We start from the raw sequence: 19,890 nt of genomic DNA on the forward strand, positions 1-19,890 counted from the left end.
TCGGTAGGTGTTCTCACAGCAGTTGCCCGTGCATGTCAGGCCCAATCACCAATGAGCCACTCGTACAAACAGATTAGTCACAATTTTCCCACCAGCCTGTGGCAAATTTTCATCATGTTCACAGCGCCCAACACTGGCCAGGCATTAGGCCTAACCAGCACTGGCCTGTTGGTTGTCGGCCATTGAAGCTAAATTTAGGTTCCAAGTCGATACAAATCAATTTATAGCAACCAAACAACATCTTAAAAGCCTAAAAAGGAACTGCCAATGAAAGCAATGGTGCAAACTTGGTTTACAGCCATCTTGGTGATCTTGTGCATGCAAATCATGTCTGCAAAAAATAGAGCAAGACACCATACAGGTGTACAAATTTTCAGTCACTTCTATTCATTGGGTTTATGAAAAGGGTGATGGCGCCACAAGGAAGTCAGAATAACCGAGCAAGTTCGAAAAATCAGTCAACCGAAAAATTTATCCACGACTGTATAGTTCATAATTAACACCTTGTCCCGTGTCATTTTTTTTTTTAACTTTCTGCACTGTTTGCCCTTAAAAGGTGCGCCAACCAACCCACTTGGCCACATCGCTGCTAAGTGTGCAAGTGCAGACGGCACAGCAACAGTGTGCTGAAACTCGTGTTTCTCACGTAATGCACCCCAACGCACCGAGCAGCTGGACAAGCTGGGTCTGACTCATGTTGTTCAGCAGGTTCTGTAGGTCGTCATCCCCAATGTTGGGCAGCTCTGAGTGCAGGTGCGAGCCCGAACCGCCAGCACCACTGGATCCAGCCCCACGGCTAGAGCCAGGCACAGGCGGATTGTTGAGGTACTCATTCACCTTACGCACCAGCTCGTCATCTTTGTCCTCCTTCGGTTCCTGCAGGCGCATCAGGACACCTTTCACAAATAAAATCTTGGTGCTGCTGCACAAGTACTGCCTTTAAATGGGCTAGTTAGTTGCGAGATTCTTGATTCCTGTTACTAGAGTGATAGAAACGGGACAAAGAGGAGATGTAACTGCAAAGCACTACGTCTCCACTTAGTGTCCCATTTCTATTGCGCTGGCAACATGAATCAATACTCGTTACACAAACAAAGCAATGTTGACATTGTGTGATTGTAATCACCATCATCATATTGATACATGCATATTGCGTGTTTCTTGTGGCCGATGCAGGCGGGTGCCCCGACGAAGACGACGAACGGGCTCTGGCTCTCGAGCTGTCGGCTGAACTGGCTAGCGCTGCATTATCCTTTGTAAATACACTTTGTAAATAGTCTCCAGTTCTTATTCCTTCGTTCGCATAACAATATCTTTTCAAGACTCATAGGCCAAGGAAGGGCACAACTGCTTTGCAAGTCAGTTCTTATTACTCACTAGTATGTGATAGACGTGAAAAGACGTGATTTTTTGTTGAAATATCCCAGTTGAATGCCAGAAGTGGGTAAAAACTGCTTTTATTTGCCTAAACAGAGAGATGAAGGTCGAATGCCAGAGGTGGGTAAAAACTGCTCTAATTTGTGTAAACAGAGAGATGATGATCCATGATCATGTGATCGGTTGCCATGTTAGTGTTGCATCCGGGATTTTCATGTCATTTCACAGTATTCAAAACACACTTCATGGTTGCTCTTCACTGTCTGTGACGACACAAAGGCCTACGTCAAATTAGTGTCATTTTTCTCAATAGCTGGCAGCATGAATAAACTCCGTCCATATACTTCCACAGGCCTCTTGATTTCATGTACAGTGCGAATAGCTTACGCAATAGCTCCTTGATTAACTCTGAAAATAATTTAAGGCAATGTGCAAGATAATGTACAAGGAATTTCAGGAGGACATCCTCCTGAGACCGCTTGTACCGTGCTCTACTATGCACATAAAAGGGTGACAGTTGGCAAGTTTCAAGGTTTGAAAACACTTATGAGGGATTTCAATGTGATGCCAAGTTACTCACAACACCGGATTTCAGTCGTCGACATCTACATGATGTAATGATACAGAGCAAAATTTGATGGTATTGTGTAGTAATAATTCTAGGCTTGATGACATTGCTCGTCAAGAAGAAAAACAAGAGTGCTGGCTGCACTCTCGTGCGGTAATAATAATTTAAAATTTTGATTGCGAGGTATTACAATAAAAAAAACAAGATGCGATTATGAAGCACACCTTAGGGGGGACTCCGAATTAGTTTTGACCACGTAGGGTTCCTTGACGTGCACCTAAACCCAAGCACATGAACGTTTTTTGCATTTCACGAAATTCAGCCACTGAAGCCAGCATCGAACTCGTGACCTCAAGCTCAGCGACGTAATGTCATAGCCACCGGGCTAGTGCAGCTTGCATGTGGTAGCATGGCACAAGAGCCAGTCAATGTATCACAATGTCATGATTCCCTTTCCTTGGCATTCCAACTAGTTCAGAGGAACAAGTATTACAGTAAATTATTAAGGGCACTCTGATACTTGCCAGCATTCTTCGAGAGTGTGGGAGGTTTTGACCTTCATTTAGCATAACAAGTAAACCGAAAATGTTACATCAGTACTCCTCTTAGGGCAATTTAAAGGGCATTACATAATGGGGTCACAAAGAAAGAGCAACGATAAAGTAGTGGTGTGCAGATAATCAAAAATGCTGAATACCATTGAATACCATATTCTGAATATTTGTGTTCGATTTGAGAACTAGGTATTCAAAATTCTCTCAAATATTAATTAGGATATGATTATTCAAAACAAATTATTGCTTGCCATGCAGGAGCAGACACGGTTCTCTGCATATGTTTATATCTAATCTATGAACATGTGTCCGATATTGTACTGGTTTCATGTCGCTGGCAGGATTCGGCACAAAGTAAGCCAGGCTACCGGATGACTAAGCTTTGTGGAAACGCCAACCCCAGTTGCAAGGGGCACGGGTTTGTGAACAGCGAGGGGAGCTCATCAAAAGGGCAATGGGGACAATTGTGCAAAGCTGCCCAGCTAAAATAAGAATGCTCTTTCCACTATATAGACCTAATAAGCTGATCCACAAGAGCTATGCCCATCCACATGGCTTCACTTTGTAAACGTGCCAGCTGCCCCTGTGGCAGCTGGCACTTCGGCGTGGTGTAACACACTACTGTTATAACATTTAAAGACTGAGCGATGGGCAATCCACTACTGCAATCTGGACCCACGCTGGACCCGAGGCCTGACAAGATCTCGCAGGCGATGGGCTTTACCACAATGCCTGCATGCAATGTAATAAAAGGTGCTATTCTAAAACAGTGCAGATGCATTACACAGGCTTACCTGGGGCTATAAACTAAACATTATTATTTTTTTTCATGCAATCAAATGTGCCTGCCCCCTTCGCACCCTGCATTATATTTGCAGTTGCATTATGTTCTTGTAAACGCAGTACTTGGTCAACAGTGAGTTGGTCGGATGTGTCACACTGAAGAAAAACAATAGAAGCGGCTTGCCACAAAAGCTTTGCTCTTACTTACATGTGCCACAACATATGAAGAAAAGACAAAATGCAGTATTCTTGTGGTTCTTTTCTAAGCAAGAGCCATAGCAAACAGTGAACCCCCCCTTAATTTTGGTTTCGTGCTGCTGCTGTAGCCATGCTCATTTTTGCAGCACTGCCCACATTTCTGAGCTGATTGCTTCACAATGAATGCACCGAATCACAACTGGCAGAGGGCCAAATGCCTCCGAGTTGACAAACAAGAAGAAGGAGAACAGAGGGGCCCGATTTTTGTTAGTCACAATTGAAGCCAACAGTCAATGACACCAAGGAAAACAGGGTAAATTGTTTTAACTTAAATATAGAAATAATAAATAAACATTAATGACAATCCAGCTCTCTCGAGTACAGCAGTCACAACAGTTCAGAAAGAACTTGTTCCTTCAATTCGTAGCGCATTGAACAACTGCACTTGGGAAAAGCCAGCCTGCCTCACCTGCATCCAATAAAAGCATCTCCGACTGGACGACTTGAACTTCAGGACGTACACGCGGCCTGTAGTGCACTGGGTCACTTTCTTGAATTCAGCATCGTCAGGGAAGATGATCAAGTCCTGGGGAACACATTTCCACATTATGGAAAATATACACGCACAAAGGCAGGCTTCAACATTCCAAGTGAACCAGCACAGCACGTGAGGCACCTACCTACGGCTTGTCGATCAAGAAACCCAGATGCAACACAATTTGGAACTATATTATGCAAGGTTTATCCGAGATAGCGAGGTAGTAGCAGTACAGCAAATTACAGGAGCCCAGCCTTGCTGCCTGTGTCACGAGAACGGAGGTCACGTATGATGCTTGCTGAGGGAAGAATGTTGACTAAAGGTTAATGGCACAGAGAAGTATGATGTGCACCTACATACATTTAAGACTTAATGGCACAGAGAAGTATGATGTGCACCTACATACATTTAAGACTTAATGGCACAGAGAAGTATGATGTGCACCTACATACATTTAAGACTTCATAACCCCTCGTGTCACAGTAGCACATCCATTCTGGGGGATTGGCCGAATAGGCACACACCGAGTGGCACCTACCGAGCTGTACATAAACAGTGCAGAAATTGTTAGCAGGGCACATACCCAGTGACACATGCCCGGCGGACCCAAGTTGTCTACTCAGCAAGACAACCACCAGTAAAGCTTCAGCCACCAGCACGTACCAAATAGCCCAAGTTATCTATGTACACGCGCAGATATATTCGGCTAGGAAACAACTACGAATGGCAAACCGTGGAGAAGAGGCAAGGAAAGTGGTGCTTTGAAAATTTAATTGAGTCCTTGAATGTCTTGAAACTGCACAGTGAATTATGAGGGATGTCATAGTGGAGCGCTCCCTATAGTTTTGAACACCTGGGGTTCTTTGAGCATGCAAATCTACATACACAAACATTCTTGTATTTCGCCCCCATGAAAATGTGGCCCCCGTGGCCTGAAATGAATTGATTTTGAATGTTCAACGCCTCAAAGCAACACATGTGCTTCAGAGATGCCATATTAAAGGGCCCTGGGGTTTCTTAATGTGCACCCAAAGAATGACACATCGGCGTTATTTCATTTCAAGCCCAATGGAACATGGCCAGTGCAGCCGGAAATCATACCCGTGACTTTGTGCTGGGCAGCAGACTGCCGTAGCCACTGAGCTATCATGACAGGTAACATTCTGTTGTGGCGGAGCATAGTGAATTATAAAATGCAACGCACTGCAGCATGGCCCAGAGTCAAGCAGAAGGCACCGCTTGCGCTCCAGTAGCAGTGTTGGCCTCCAAAAGCAAAAGTGATGTGCCATCGGCACTCTGCACAGCCTCACGTACAAACAGCTAATGATTGAGGCATCCAATGACCTGAAGTACTGATGCTAAGTACTGGCCAGTGGTGTAGCACTGGCATGTGACAAATGTCTTATTTTTGTGCAATGTTATATTTGAAATACTGGAAAAATATCACAAATGGCCTAACTAACACTCACTGATTAACACTTTCCCATTTTGCTTATGCTCTAGAAACCTTTGAGCTCCCTTTCTAAGCACAGATGAATCATGAAAGGAATCTGTAAATATCTCAAGCGTCGTCGAACTCTATCACAGTGCCGAGTTAAGTGGCCACGTGATCACCTTTCAATGGGTGCCTAGCCATTGTGGTGTTTTTGGTAATGAACTCGCTGACAGTGAGGCAAGATCGGCCTCCCCTTCCTGTGATGAAGTACGGATTGCCTACTCGCGACCTGACACCAACTCCATGATCAAGGCACTCATGCAGGACCTTACAAAGGCTTACAGAGCCCACTCTGATAACATTCACAGACGTCTACGTATGATTGACCCAGACGGTAAATTCTGTTTGCCCCCGAAGCTTACACGGAGCAAAACATCATTGCTACACAGGATTCGGCTCGGCGTTGCTTTCACCCGTCGCTACGCACACCTCATCGGCCAATCGAACAGCCCTGATTGTGTACAATGCCAGATGCCCGAAACACTGCAACACGTACTGTGCGACTGCCCAGCATATATGCTGGAGCGAAGGACGTTAGACAGTTTCCTAGCCAGCATTGGCAGACAACTACTGTCGGAGGAAGCTATTCTCGGCCCATGGCCTGACACTGCAATTTCAATGCGTGCCACAAAAGTATTGCTGAAGTTCCTGCAGGACACCAAGCTCGACGAGCGGCTCTAGCGAGGCAACTGTCTTATGTACATAAGCACTCACCACTTCTCTTATCATCATCATCCATCCCAATACTTTCACTCCCCTTCCCTCTTCCCCAGTACAGAGTAGCAGACTAGAGCGCACTAGCTCAGGTCGACCTCTCTGTCTTTCCTATCAATAAATTCTATTCATTCATTAAGGCCAAGCTGTCCTCACCATTTTATTTTACTACATAGGCGGATAGTACACACCATGTATCAAAATCATTTCTTGCACTAAACATGGTTAATTTGATAATGAAAATGCTGTTTTCAACATGAATTCCCTTCTTACTCCAAAACATGACACTGCACACATATGACACATTTCGTGCAGGCAAGAGGCGAGCTTTGCAGATATGCCACTGGCAGGGCACAGGTATGCTGTGCAGATGTTGGGGCTAACATGCAACACCATTTTAAGACCATCATCATTTCAATGATCAAAATACAAGGTTAAAGCTGAAAATAATTTCAGAATACTGTTCAAAGTGTAGAGCTTGTTATTGTTGAAAACTTTCTTCCAAACAAAAATTTATCTGCAGTCCCAACCCCACATTTCTCTTGAAGAACACTATCTGACCTCCATAAGTGGGTTGCCCGAATCAAAGGTTTGAGCTATGATTGATCCCCAAGTGATGAGAGGAAAGGGTTTCACCTCATTCTGAAGCACAGATGCACAAAATATTGATTTGTGAGATGCAATTTTCATATTAAAAAAAAAAACTATGAAAAATGGACACCTTTCCACTTGCACCATTTTAGTAACCTCCGAGCTTGACCCCCAATTACTGAATCTTGATCACACAACATTTTTACTTCTAGCATAAAGTTCGAGATAAATTGTAGTCTGTGGGCAAGAGTTTCTATCTGGCACAAAGCTTTGCAGGGCAGCCAATTTTCTAAATCTGGCAAATAGTCCATTATGTGCTACATTTTTATACAGCTAAAGTTCAGCAGTTGGGCAACAAGGTTAGCTGGCACTCACCAGAGCGAAAAAGAAAAAAGAAAGAAAAATAAAGGCCACATGCAATTTGCTAGCTTTGTTTTTGATTAACTCCTCTATCAGGTTAAAATGCAGCATGACTGGGAATACAAGCGAAAATGAAAACGCAGGACAAGCGCTTGTCCAGTGTTCTATGCCTTGTCTTCAGTTGCACTGAATTTCAAACAAGCACCTTTCATTTTCACAGGAAGCAGAAGCACTGAATGCAATCATTTCCGCACACAGCTCGAACAGGGTGAACTAATGCAATGCCAGTGATCAAATTTGTCACAAAACAAAACTATTTTCTTCTGATGTTGTAATCGCTATACTGCAGCAGAGGTACAAAATCGGCATATGCCTTTCTGGCACTTAGCTGCGCCAGGCAAAGATATAACTCACTTCTATAATGAAACAGACCCAGTGAGATTAAGGAAGCACATTTTTTCTTCTTACATTTATCGCAACAAGTGGGTATGTAGCACTGCTCTGTACAGCGACTAGTTTCACGAGGCGCAAGTTAATACGAGTGATATCATGAATACATGCCACAACGGTTTCGCTAAGCAATGCTGTGCTTGCTCCTGTTATTGCAGAACTACTATGACACATATTGTACATTCGACGTTTGTTCGAATCACGGAATCCTGCACTTTTGTTGTGAAAACAATAAAACGTTTTTCCCAATACACAATGCCGCTTTCCTGTGTCTGTTTAGTGCTGCAACTACGCGACGCGGAATCGGAATTAATTTCGCTGTGCCACATGTGCCCACAATTGTACTTCCCTATTGACTGAAATGAACCTGAAACAACAAAGGCGGCGGAAGTATACTTGGATCACATTCATAACACCAATCCATCCTGTGCTACAATGTCGCTCGAATTTTTGTCACCTACGAGGTGCACCCAAACAAAATGTTCTGTCAGCGTCAGTTTCTCCGTACTCGAGTTATTTGCAGACATTGTGATTGGACATGACTCGGCGGAAACGTTCCGCTTGAAACACGGGGACCAATTTCGGTAGTAGCCGCTAAATAAACAACCCGCAAGAAGCAGTTGGCCGGCACGAATCTTGCGCCGTACAGCGGGAAACGTGGCTCAGCAGTACTATAGGTACGATAATGTTAAAAAAAAGAAAGCTCACGTCTTCCACAGATCCCGTAGTGCGGTCTTTCCAGCAAAAGTGCATCAGCGAGTCCTCGCTCTGGTGAACGTAGACAGTTCCCTTGCGCTTGTCGGGATGGACCATATTGCCCTTGCGCGTCATCCTGCCGGCCCGGAACTCAACAAGGTACTTGCTGTGGTTCTGATTGCCCGAGGTCGAACCGAAGAGAAGTCCCCTAGTCATGTTGAACTTTGTTCCTGAGCTACAACCCTACAGCTTCGAAACCGGCAACCAAAATGACTCAGCGACTGCCTTGGGTAGCTTGAGTGTGAGCACGGCAGAATGTGTGCTTACAGTTTCGGCCTGAGCGTGTAGAGTGTTGCGCAGGTTTCGTATAACCGTCAGACGTAAATTAACCATGCGGCTTTTAGAGCTGCAACGCATCTGTTGGTGTCTAAATGTATATAAAAAGCGGAATCTCGGAAAGTTTGTTTAGCATCTCACAATTGTTAAAATAGCTTCGGCAGATACGACAGCACGTGTTCTTGTAAGAAGCAATCACGTCGAGCACGTCGCCACTTTCGTACTCTCCGTTAGTTTCTGTTTCTCGGAGCGGTAATCACCGACTGTCTTGTTTCCCATGGCGACTAACGATAAAGTCCTCAAAAAGGTCGAAAATGTGGGCTTTATAGGCGCGGGAAACATGGCTCAGTGCATCATGAAAGGCATCAAGAGCGCAGGTAAGCACGTGAATGGACGTCAGTCGCGCCGTAACCGAGAGAATGCAAGCGGCTTGTCCCCATCTCTTCGATTGTTTTTCACGCAGGTGTAGCGGCCAAGAACATTTGGGTTAGCGCTCCATCCATGAAGAACCTGGAGACACTAAAGGTTGGTTCCTGACATTTCAAATAATGTATGTCGGATGCGCTAAGCATGGCCGATTTCGTCGCGTCACGCACTAGCATCGCCCGTGCCGTGCTCGCGCTACGTCCATCACATCACCTATCGCAGCGCGCCTTTAGGCGGGAACTTCGAACATTAAAATGTGAATTCGACGCCGTGCACGATTTGCCTCCGTTTGTGGGTGCCACTACCTTGCATGGTTACCCTGTATATATTGTCTCTTACCCGTTTACTGTATTTAAAGAATAATAAACTGAAACTAAGCTAAGCCGTATAAATTGTGCACTTCATCATAATAAAATAATTGTAGCAATATTTTTGGATATAAAGAAGGCATTTGATACCGTTTCTCACTCTATACTACTGCAAAAACTTGAATGTTATGGTGTCACAAAGGACTCCCTAAAATTTTTTTCCAGCTATTTATCCTCACGGAAACAAATGGTAGTAATGGGTGATTATTATTCTACATACAGCACAGTCACCAGCGGAGTCCCACAAGGTTCAGTGCTCGGTCCTGTGTTATTCTCATTGTACATTAATGACCTCCCTAATGCTCTTCAGAACTCAAACGTTCTAATGTACGCAGATGACACAGCTTTACTATTCACAGGAGACACACTTTCTGCACTGCAAACGCATGTGACGTCCGAGTTATCAAACATTTCTTCATGGTTCTCAGAAAACAAATTGACTTTAAATAGCAATAAGACAAAATATGTAGTTTTTCGATCGAGGAGAAATAATGTTGACACCAGTCAAATAAATATCACGTTAAATAAAAGCCCCATCCAAGAAGTTGATTCGTTCAAATATCTGGGCGTCATATTTGACCAGCATATACATTGGGAAGCACATATTCATAGTGTATGCAAGAAGGTCGCATATGGTTGTTACTCCCTAATTAAAGCGAAGCAATATTTCCCCCACGATGTACTCAAATCCCTTTACTATGCGTTTTGTCATAGTCATATTAGTTATTGTTTAGAATCGTGGGGTGTGACCTACATGACATACTTACAACCTTTACAAAAACTACAGAAAAGGGCCCTGAAAATAATTGGCCCTTCAAAATATGCCAGTGATACATTTAATGATGTTTTCGAAACACAACATGTGTTATCCGTTAATGCACTATGTAATCACAAGATGTCAATTTCAGTTAATAATATTTTATGCACTAACTTTCCTATTCCTCGAAACGTCTTTTCATTTCCAACTCGCAGTACAAGACATGCTTTAAAAGGTAACCTCAACTTACCCAAGTGTTACAATGTATACGGTGAAAGGTTAATTGAATTCATTGGTGCAAAAATCTGGAATATTCTACCCCTAGAAGTTAAAACCGCACGTAATTTCAAGCAATGTAGCAAATTCTTTTTTCTCGATAACCAGAATCTCTAACTTACTTTCATTATGTACGAGTATTTTCAAAATGTTTGTTGTCTGTATAATTAACTCATATCATGTTCCGGAATACTGTGCTGTTCAAAACTGCGCCTGACCTGTCTTTGTAATTTGTCACTGGACCGCAAACTAGCCTTCCCTGGCTATCGGTCCAGATATCTGTATTACCATGATTATGTAAAGAAAAATAAAGCACACTTGCACTTGCACTTACTGTGTCTGGTTCTGCACTGATTTCCTTGCAGGTCTTTCATCTGCCATACGTCCTTGCATTTCTCGCCGACAGTAGATTGGGAGTAGAGTAATTGGGATAGACAGGAGATGGGAAATGAATGGCTTCGACTTTTCGTTTACAGAGCTGGCCGGGTTCGCTCTGCGTGCGCAGTGTGCCTCGGGACACTTTAATCGCAAGTGGAGCCAAAAAATATTACTCGCTCCCTCGTACCTGTGTATTCGAATCTTAGTATATTTCTTTATATGTGAATTACATACACGCGCGTCAAACGCTTATTAATTACATGAAGGCGGTTGCATGTCTTGGTGCAGAAGTGTTGCATGGCGCCATAAAGTTTATCAATATTCTTCCTTGGCATGTAAATATCTAAATACCATTTTGCAGTGGCCAGTGGAAGCACCATCCCTAGCCTTGATGGTGTTGTCCGCGAAGTATAAAGTGTTGTACCGTTGAAGTTTGTTGTAATGATACTGGTTATAACGAACCACTTGATATCGCGATGTAATCGTAATTGCCGTTGAAATTCTCAAAGCGAATGAGGCATTTACGATTAAAGAAGCAAAAAGCCTCCCATAAGTGAATAAATAACGTTTGTATAGTTTATATGTATAGAAGACTTGATCATCATAATGTGTTGACAAGGCCGAAATTTCATGTCACGTTACACTGCTATTAACTTGTCTGATAAAGCAGTCCAAAACACTTCCGTTAGCGCGCTAAGGAAATGCTGATAAAACCTGTTGCTCCGTTATTTCTGTGTGTACGACAACGACTGTAATAATAGATCAGCATTGTGAGTGGCATTCAAGAAAGACTGCTCACTGACGATGGTGCTGAAGAAAACAATCGGCAGTCCTTCAGCAGTGCACTGTGGGCTTTTGCATCGGTCCAAACCTACACCGTGGTAACTATTCACCAAGAATCTCCTTCCCCCAACTCCCTCCCCCCAGAGGGCAATGATAACTGTGAGGAAGAACAACAGCCATAACGAAGTTATGGATATGAAAAATTTATTTCACCTCTACATTCAAGTCCGTTATAGCAAGGTTTTACTGTATGTATACGCATGCCAGTGATGTCGATGGGTACTGTATACATGTTACTGATGCCGCCTGGTTTCTCAGGAGGAAGGATACAACACGACACAGCGAAATGGAGAGGTGACCAAGAAGTGCAGCATAGTGTTCCTGTGCGTAAAACCACACCTGATGGACGTCGTGGGTGCCGAGATACAGCCGCAGCTGACAACGAACCACCTTGTCATCAGCGTCGCAGCTGCTGTCAAGATTTCTCACCTAGTCGCTGTATGTACTCACCAATTAACTTGCGTAAAAATTTTCGAAATGAGTGCAAGCAGTACTGAATGGGAAAATTGGCAATGGCAAGGAAAAGAACATACATCAGCGGTAACTTTCTCCTAACATTCACTTGAAATCAACATCGACTATATGCATAGCATGTGTAAACACGCACACGTGTGCATGTTTGTGCTGTGCACACTCCTTCCTTGTGTTTGTCCACTTTAGTGCTGTTCGTATTTATTTCGTCATGTACCAGCATGCCCTTATTATTCTTGTCAATGTTAAAGTGGACCTACCCAGTTGTGGAAAAGCGTCTTACAACACACATTCAGAAATCATTTCGAGTTCTAAACAAACTTGTAACAGGGAAGTGAGATGAGGAATTCTACGGCAGGTCATACCAAGTTCATTTGTAGTGAGGAGCATCAGCATGTCATTTTCAGTAATATATGTACATTGTGTCACAATATCTCCTTTTGTAAATTAACATCTGCCAGATGCTCCTGTGGTAACTAATTTTAAATACAGCAGGTTTACATATGTAGAAGAGCTTGTCACTGCACACAGTCTTTTTGTCACTATATTTTATATTTGAAAGTTCATGTCGAATATTTAAGTAGTTCGAGTAGATTTTTCACTTGATTTTATGTAGGTATTTGCCACTGCATTCTTGAGTTGTCACCAACCACACTCCATTTCATGCTTCTCAAGCAACGAGAGTGATGCACCAAGAGCATTCGAATTTTTGTGGCTTGTTAAGGTTCTAACCACAATTACAAATCCTAGTGGTGTTTTCTTCTCAAGCCTGTTCATTAGATCTCATTTAACCAATTTCACGGCTGGTACGAACGGTGAATGTTTTTGTTGAAACCTTTTCGAACTACATCAAAGTGAACACCTGAGAGAATTAGCATATTTCTTCCACTCCTGGTTTCCTTTGTTTCAGGTGCTTCGCGTGCCATGCCGAGTAGTCCGGTGCATGCCCAACACCTGTGTGACGGTGGGTGCAGGTGTGTGCGCCATCAGCCGCGGCCCTGGCGTAGATGCGGATGATATTGCGCTAGTCATCAGTTTGCTGGGCAGCATTGGTCTCTGCGAGGAGGTCTCGGAAAGCATCATGGATGCCGTCTGTGGACTGAGTGGTTCAGGGCCGGCCTATGTGAGTTACTGGCGCACGTCTCACACTTTCCATACTTACAGGGGCCAGATTTCATTGCCAGATGCGAAATCAATGTTTTGATGGCATCTCATCTGGTCAGGCAGTAAATTCATGTCAAGTGAAAGAGGAGGGTGCCAACAAAAAAGGTTATGGTTAATAAGTATTGTGCATTCCGCTTCCATAATTGCCATGGAAAGAAGCTGTATTTCATGACAGTATCTCAAGTCCCTGGCTGTCCAGACTCTGAGAAAAACATTAAATTGTAACAATGTCAATCTTTTGCCTGTATACGCAAGATGCCTAGGTCAAGTACTAAAACATACCTACCTAAACTCGCCGTTTCGAGCAGTTTATATTCTGTGAACAAGCTAAAATTCTTTTGACACGGTTTCCTAATGTACATGGATGTAATGTTTATACGCTAGTATCCCCTCCCCCAGTGTAGGGCAGCAAAACGTGCAACCTTGCTACCCTCCCTGCTTTTCCTTCTCCCTCTCATGCATATGCAGGTCACTTTATTCCTCCTAAAAATGTTTTGCCTAGCTTTTCTCATGACTCGCTGGTAAATATTTGTAAGGACAAAAATCATCAACATTCAAGAATCTTCATCACCAGTTGCCCCTCAAGTGCAGGAACCTCAGTCATTTGCCACACTGATTACCGGTTTCCTGCTTTGTCGCTCACCTTCTTCTTTTGTAAATGCAACCCCTCTTATGGTTGCAGAGATCTGGAGTTTTTTTTAAAACCTGAGCAGATGGCAGATTGTGGTGATGCGGCCAGCCAATTTACGGCAAATTTGTTGTGGAACATAGTAAGCAGCCGCTAATCACGACGGTCCCGAGACTGGTTAGAGTCTAACCAGTGGACCCCCAGCTGTCAAAAAGCTTGAGTTTTCTAAACAGAGGTAGGTTGAGCAGACAATGTCTTGTTGCTCTTTCCCTGCTGCCTACAGGTATGCCTGGCTATCCAGGGAATGGCAGATGGAGCAGTCAAGATGGGCATGCCGAGGCAGCTAGCGCTCAGATTTGCTGCACAGACCATCATGGTAAGCTCCATGCACAGGCCTCTGCCATTTTCTTCCCGAATTTTAGTACAGTCATACCTTATTATGACAAACTTGTATCTGACACAGAAATACATACCCTCATCATATCTGATTACTTGTTATAAGCATATATTTATTTACATGCTGACACCAGTGAAAAAATTTCTGTGTTCTTTATGTCCATATGTACTATCCTATGCAGTCTTCGATGCATCTTGTGAAGATTAATGTAGTACTTTTGTTTTGGCTCTCACAATGAGTCTTTCTTTCCTGTTTTTTTTTTTTTTTTTTGTCGTCTTCTTTATTTTTCACATATAAGGCCTTTAAAAGTCACTTTGAGTGTTAGTTCTTTTTTCCCTCTTTTATTTTTTGTGCTCTGGCAAAACCGAAAGTGCTGTAAATGGGCATTAAATTGAATTGGAAAATGACAATACTGCTTCGTTTTGTACATCAGGGCGAAAAATATTTTCTTGGCCAAACTTTGGTTAGGCTGTAGGGGAAATACTAGAAAAATCTGAAGGCCAGTCCATAAACTCGAAAGTTCGGTCCTAAAGGGGCCCTAAAACTCTAACTAATCATAGGATGGCCTGACTATTAAAGGATGTCATTTCACGAATCTTGTGGCGCAAAAATTTTTCAAATCCTTCAACTTATAGGTAGAGTTATCGCACCGGTACCCAGCTTTCTCTCTCTTTTCGTCTCCGCTAATGGGCTGACAGCTAGACACTAGAGGAGCCAAGAGGGCAAAGCCCTGCTTAAATCTTCAATGTTATGATGGCAAAAGGGCTCGTAGCTGCATCTCGTGGCCATCACAGCAGGGTACGCTACGCAGCACACCGCTGCTGTCTTGGAGACCACTCACACACCAGCGGCGCGAAGCTGAAATGAGTTTTCTGTCTTTTTGACATCACATACATTTGTATGTTTCCTTTATTTAACTCAAAATTAGCAAATTGTGTATTACTGAGAATGCTCTCGCAATCACGAAATCAGCCAATAGCATTGGTGGGTCCAGCTACTTGCGACGGCACTGCATAATGACATTGCAGAGGCAAGAGCAAGTAGTTTATCAGTTTTTGACACGAGATTGTAAATTCATTGCTGCATGCAGTTTAATAATTGGCTCACATGTTCACAGGATCTTCAAGTGCACTTAAAGGATACCTGCTCCAGGAAGCCAGCTAAACCTATTTGCATGCACTTTTTGTTCTAGATTACTTTTCTTTCTATGTATTGAACTATTTTCTTTTTATCCACCATAAGTGTCATTGGCATGCATAACTTATTTTTATTATCATGCATTAGCATTCTATTATGTACTGTAGCTGTGTGTATGTAGTACCGTGTTGTAGGTTAATTGTATTGTCATGCATTTTTTTGTTACGTATTACCCTATACTGCTTCAGAGTTCACATTTTCTTTTTTGCATTTATTTTCTTTTTCAGTATAAATGGATTTATCATTTATTGCTTGCTTTGTCAAATTTAATGCTTGTACTTACATACTTTAGTTTATACCCCCTACTAGCCTTTGGCTATGGGTGTCACCAGTTTTGCCTATTTTAATGTGTTGTAAGCAAGTACACGTAATAAAAGAAAGAAAGAAAGAGCCTCTTCTACAGATCGGCAACATTTTCTTACTAGACTCAAAAAGTGTTTCAGGGCCCCTTTAACCATCCTTTTCTTGGTAGAGTCTGCCAGACTCTATCAAACTCCAAGTTACCGTATTCTCACGAATGTGCTGACCAAGTCACCTTGCAGCATTTCCTTGTTCTGTGCTATCGGTCTGCCGCCAACTACAAATTGCAAGACACCAGAGTGGTGTACCTGCCGTGTCTGGGAAATTATGATATGAATAGCAATTTGGCTGTGACAATGAAAGCATTAGTAAAGTTGAGATGATGCCACTTTCCTGCTCTTGAACTAGTCTCAGCCTCCATTTTTACTCAGATTAGTACCTTGCTTATCAAGCCAATACACACCCACTTTATTTTCTTACAGGAATATCTTCTTTTCAGGTACTATTCGTTTCCATCTAGTGAAAATAACGTTTCCCTGCAGCTTCAGTGCAGTCAAGAACAGATTGCGATGTTTCAACAGGGTTCTTTTTTCTTTTATATATATTTGCAAATGAGGAGTGGAGGTGTCAAAATTCACCCCATGTTTATGCCTCCACCTGCATTGTCATGAACTACCAAAATGTCACTCTTCCAGCAGGTTTTATTCTTTTATCTTTTTCCTGTTTAGTTTGCACATAACCTTTTCTTTCTTCCTTCTTTCATCATATACCTTAACCACCACATGGCACAGGAGCCAGGTTTCCTATTGAATCGTTTTCGTGGTCCTTGTTTATCTTTATTCGCTGCCTTGCACAAACTGTGATGCATTGTTCTCACTAGCACAGGCAGCCAATTCAACAGTCTCCTGGGTTGCCCATGTCAGTGTTCTCTTATTTTATCTTTCTGTCTTTGATTCAAGACCATGAACTTGGCATGTACAGTTGCAGCGTAGCCATCAGCCATTCTGAAGAGGAAGACGGCCACTCGAATGGCCACTGTCCGTGGACGTTCAATCTTTGCCTGGATTGGCTGCAGCTGTTAACGCTCCGCGCACTTTTGCATCTGTGCTCTCTAATAACAATATTACCGTAGCCCCATTCTAGGCACCCTCCACATTTGTGGTGACCTGAATGAGCTGCAGCCTTTTGTACGATGACACATGGTTACCACGGCTAACTAGCTGGACCCACAATTCCACAAATGTTGGATGTCCCGGAGAAGGTGACCACAGCCATATTTATTAAGCGGCACACGTGCACAGAGTACCAAAGCTGCGGCCAGCCCAGATGAAGATTCAACGACCCCTCACAGTGGCCGTTCGTGCGGGTGTCTTCCTCTTCGTCGGGGGCTCGATTGATGGCGACGCCACTGCAGATAAAATTCTTAGCGGCGCTCACTCTGTGTTCCCTCATGGGTGACAGGGTGCTGGTAAGATGGCCCTAGACAGTGGCTACCACCCGGAGGAGCTCAAGGACAACGTCTGCTCACCGGGGGGAACGACGGCCTACGGGCTGTCGGCCCTCGAGAGCCGCTGCGTGCGCGCTGCCTTCGCCGAAGCCGTCGAGGCCGCCACACGCCGTGCTCAGGAGCTGGGGCACAAGGTCGAAAGCAAGGGTGCTGCCTCAAACTGACTCCATTTGGGTTTGCTTTTGGGTGCAGCATCGACAAGTTCCTCTTCAAGCATGCCCAAGGCCACCGCAAAGATTTTACTACCGTTTCAGCCAATTGCACTGAGCACCCTCCTTTTGAAGTTCGAAAATACTGGCTATAGCGCAGTACCTGCTTGACATTTAACCTGCACCATGACACACTGCGAAATGCGCATTTAACCTGCGCCCAGATACAATGTGAAATATTAACGGCCTGCACACATCTCGTTGAACTGGAAAGTTAGGGGTAAAAACTTACGAAAGCGTTTACTTTACAATTGTGACTACAGAGTCTGCACAGTGCTCAGTCCTCTTCTAATGTATTTGTTTCCAACTGTATAGCTCAGATGGTGAATAAAGATGTGTAGATTCATTGATGCAGATTGTCATTCAAAAGAGGGGAACCAGGCAATTCAAGCAGTTGACATTTTTTTTTTTTTCGAATTTTTTACGCTTGCCGAAGGACAGACTAAGAAGTTATACGTGTGGAATATGTGCCAAAACATATTACTGCACAGACCTGCCTATGTCTGTACTTTAGGCTGGTTATCAGCTACGCAACCTGTAGTTGCCCATGCTACCCAATGTAGGCAGAGTGCAAGACCAAAAACACGGAAACAGCAAATGAGTCTACAGTGTGTGCTGCGGTTATGGACAGTTGCAAAAGAGCTGCATTAGAGCGTGTATGTACCTACGTGGTAAAACTTCATCCTGCTAATGAACCCTAAGTTTCTGCATGGGCCAAAATCAACGTTGCAGTACATTGCATCTGTTAGGTCAATTTTTCTGTTTGTAGGTTATTAAAGCAAGGTCACAACTAAGTGCAGCCCATCTTTCCAAAGCTTTAGGTTAGCGAGGAAACGTGCCAAGGGAAATGTCCCCCTGAATTCCACTCTTGCCATCAGTCATGCTAATCAATCACTGTAGTTGTGTTCATGGTCAAAAAGAGAAGGCGCAGTCTTGAGAGACAAAAGAACATCATTCACCATTGGTGCTACTATGTTACTACAATCGCCATTTACACAGTACTCAAGCGGATAAGGATGTTTTAAACATGTTACATTATAGATGTAGTAAATCCGATTGTGTTAATTTGAGCCAAGAAATCAGATGGTACACATCATTGGTCTATTGTTATGATGCATTTAGATCTACCAGAGCATGTGCCTTGGTATTTGTCACGAACTTTAATGTACTCATGTACACTTTGTCGAGCGCAGCAAATGTACATCGTAATTTGCTTTGATGCAGTGCTTAACATTCCGTCACAAGATATTGAAAAAGGTATATTGCAAGTTTAAACTATAGCAGTGAGTGTATACTGCGAGGTCTTTTTAATGCGCATGACTGTTTGGCAAAGCATTCTGCAGAGTATGCCAGCCTCGTTTCAACATTGCAGTACAACGTATTTGTGCCATTTTGTATGTTGTATGGTAAAAAATGAGAAAATCGAAATCGATTACTTCCCGTCGTCTACTCAAAAGAAAGCTTTAGCACTGAGCCAGTTCAGATTTCCCTATTCAAATACATGTAAAATACAGAAATACTAACCGATTTGAGTGAAAGAAGTTGTTGCATTTGAGAGAATGGTAAAGTCTCGTGAATCTAGGAAGCGGAATTCTGAGTTGGGGGCTAAAATTTCTCTTGAAGAACTTCTGCAAGTTTCCAAAAACTTACAGCACATTTACAATTCCGCAACTCTTCATCATAAACAGATATTGCAGTTCTGTAAATCGCATCTGTTAGAGCATCTAAAGCGAACAAATTTGATATATGAACTTACAACTTTGTGAAATGGTTACAATGTTAATGGGGGACTTGCGAAAATCCTCTCACATTGGTCATATAGTATTTCAGTGCAATGTATATTCACTTTTGTTCACTTAAGATGCATTATGTGCAGTTAACAGAATTGTCATAAAGTTTTCCGTTGCCAAGTTACACAGTTGTAGACATGACAGTTGACCGTTCTGAAATTTTGCAAGTTGAATTATTTTTTCTTAAAAAAATTGATGGCATAAGTTCGCTTGCCAGTCGCTAGATTCAACATTTTCCTTCAAATGCAACAAACCTCACCAAATTCGGTGCAGTGGTTGCCGAGAAAAACTATTTCGCCATTTCCATGTATTTAGATGGGAACTCCCAAGCTAAAGGTTCCTCCTAACAGTGCCCTTATTCCCAGAAGCAGACACAGGTACCACTCTCCAGATGTTCTTTCCCTGTCATTCTGCACTGGAGAAGCGGGCTGTACAGAGTTCCAATATGTTGAGAGAAATCTCTGACCACACGGTCAACAATATCATGGCAGCATCTTGTAACCACCACGTTTGATAAGA

At 43.1% G+C, this 19,890-nt stretch overlaps 2 protein-coding genes across 3 annotated transcripts in view; one reads left to right on the top strand and one right to left on the bottom strand.

Moving 5' to 3' along the window:
• The window catches only part of Rpn13 (regulatory particle non-ATPase 13), a 35,823-nt gene extending 27,155 nt beyond the window's left edge, over positions 1–8,668 (bottom strand). For both annotated transcript variants that reach the window (XM_065431042.1, XM_065431041.1), the window contains exons 1-3: positions 8,337–8,668; positions 3,950–4,066; positions 666–876 (exon numbers count right to left, since the gene is read on the bottom strand). In XM_065431042.1, the coding sequence (XP_065287114.1) occupies positions 666–876; positions 3,950–4,066; positions 8,337–8,540 (532 nt within the window). In that variant the 5' untranslated portion in view covers positions 8,541–8,668. The remainder of the gene's footprint in view (positions 1–665; positions 877–3,949; positions 4,067–8,336) is intronic.
• A 118-nt stretch (positions 8,669–8,786) lies between these two features.
• On the top strand, positions 8,787–17,931 carry LOC135901301 (pyrroline-5-carboxylate reductase 3-like). The gene is made up of 6 exons (XM_065431043.2): positions 8,787–9,037; positions 9,124–9,185; positions 11,967–12,146; positions 13,090–13,302; positions 14,255–14,347; positions 17,327–17,931. The coding sequence occupies exons 1-6, from the start codon at positions 8,938–8,940 to the stop codon at positions 17,534–17,536; spliced, it is 858 nt and encodes a 285-aa protein (XP_065287115.1). The 5' UTR covers positions 8,787–8,937; the 3' UTR covers positions 17,537–17,931.
• Positions 17,932–19,890: the final 1,959 nt, after the last annotated feature.

This window comes from Dermacentor albipictus, chromosome 3, assembly GCF_038994185.2.
Source record: "Dermacentor albipictus isolate Rhodes 1998 colony chromosome 3, USDA_Dalb.pri_finalv2, whole genome shotgun sequence".
Taxonomy (NCBI): Eukaryota; Metazoa; Arthropoda; class Arachnida; order Ixodida; family Ixodidae; genus Dermacentor; species Dermacentor albipictus.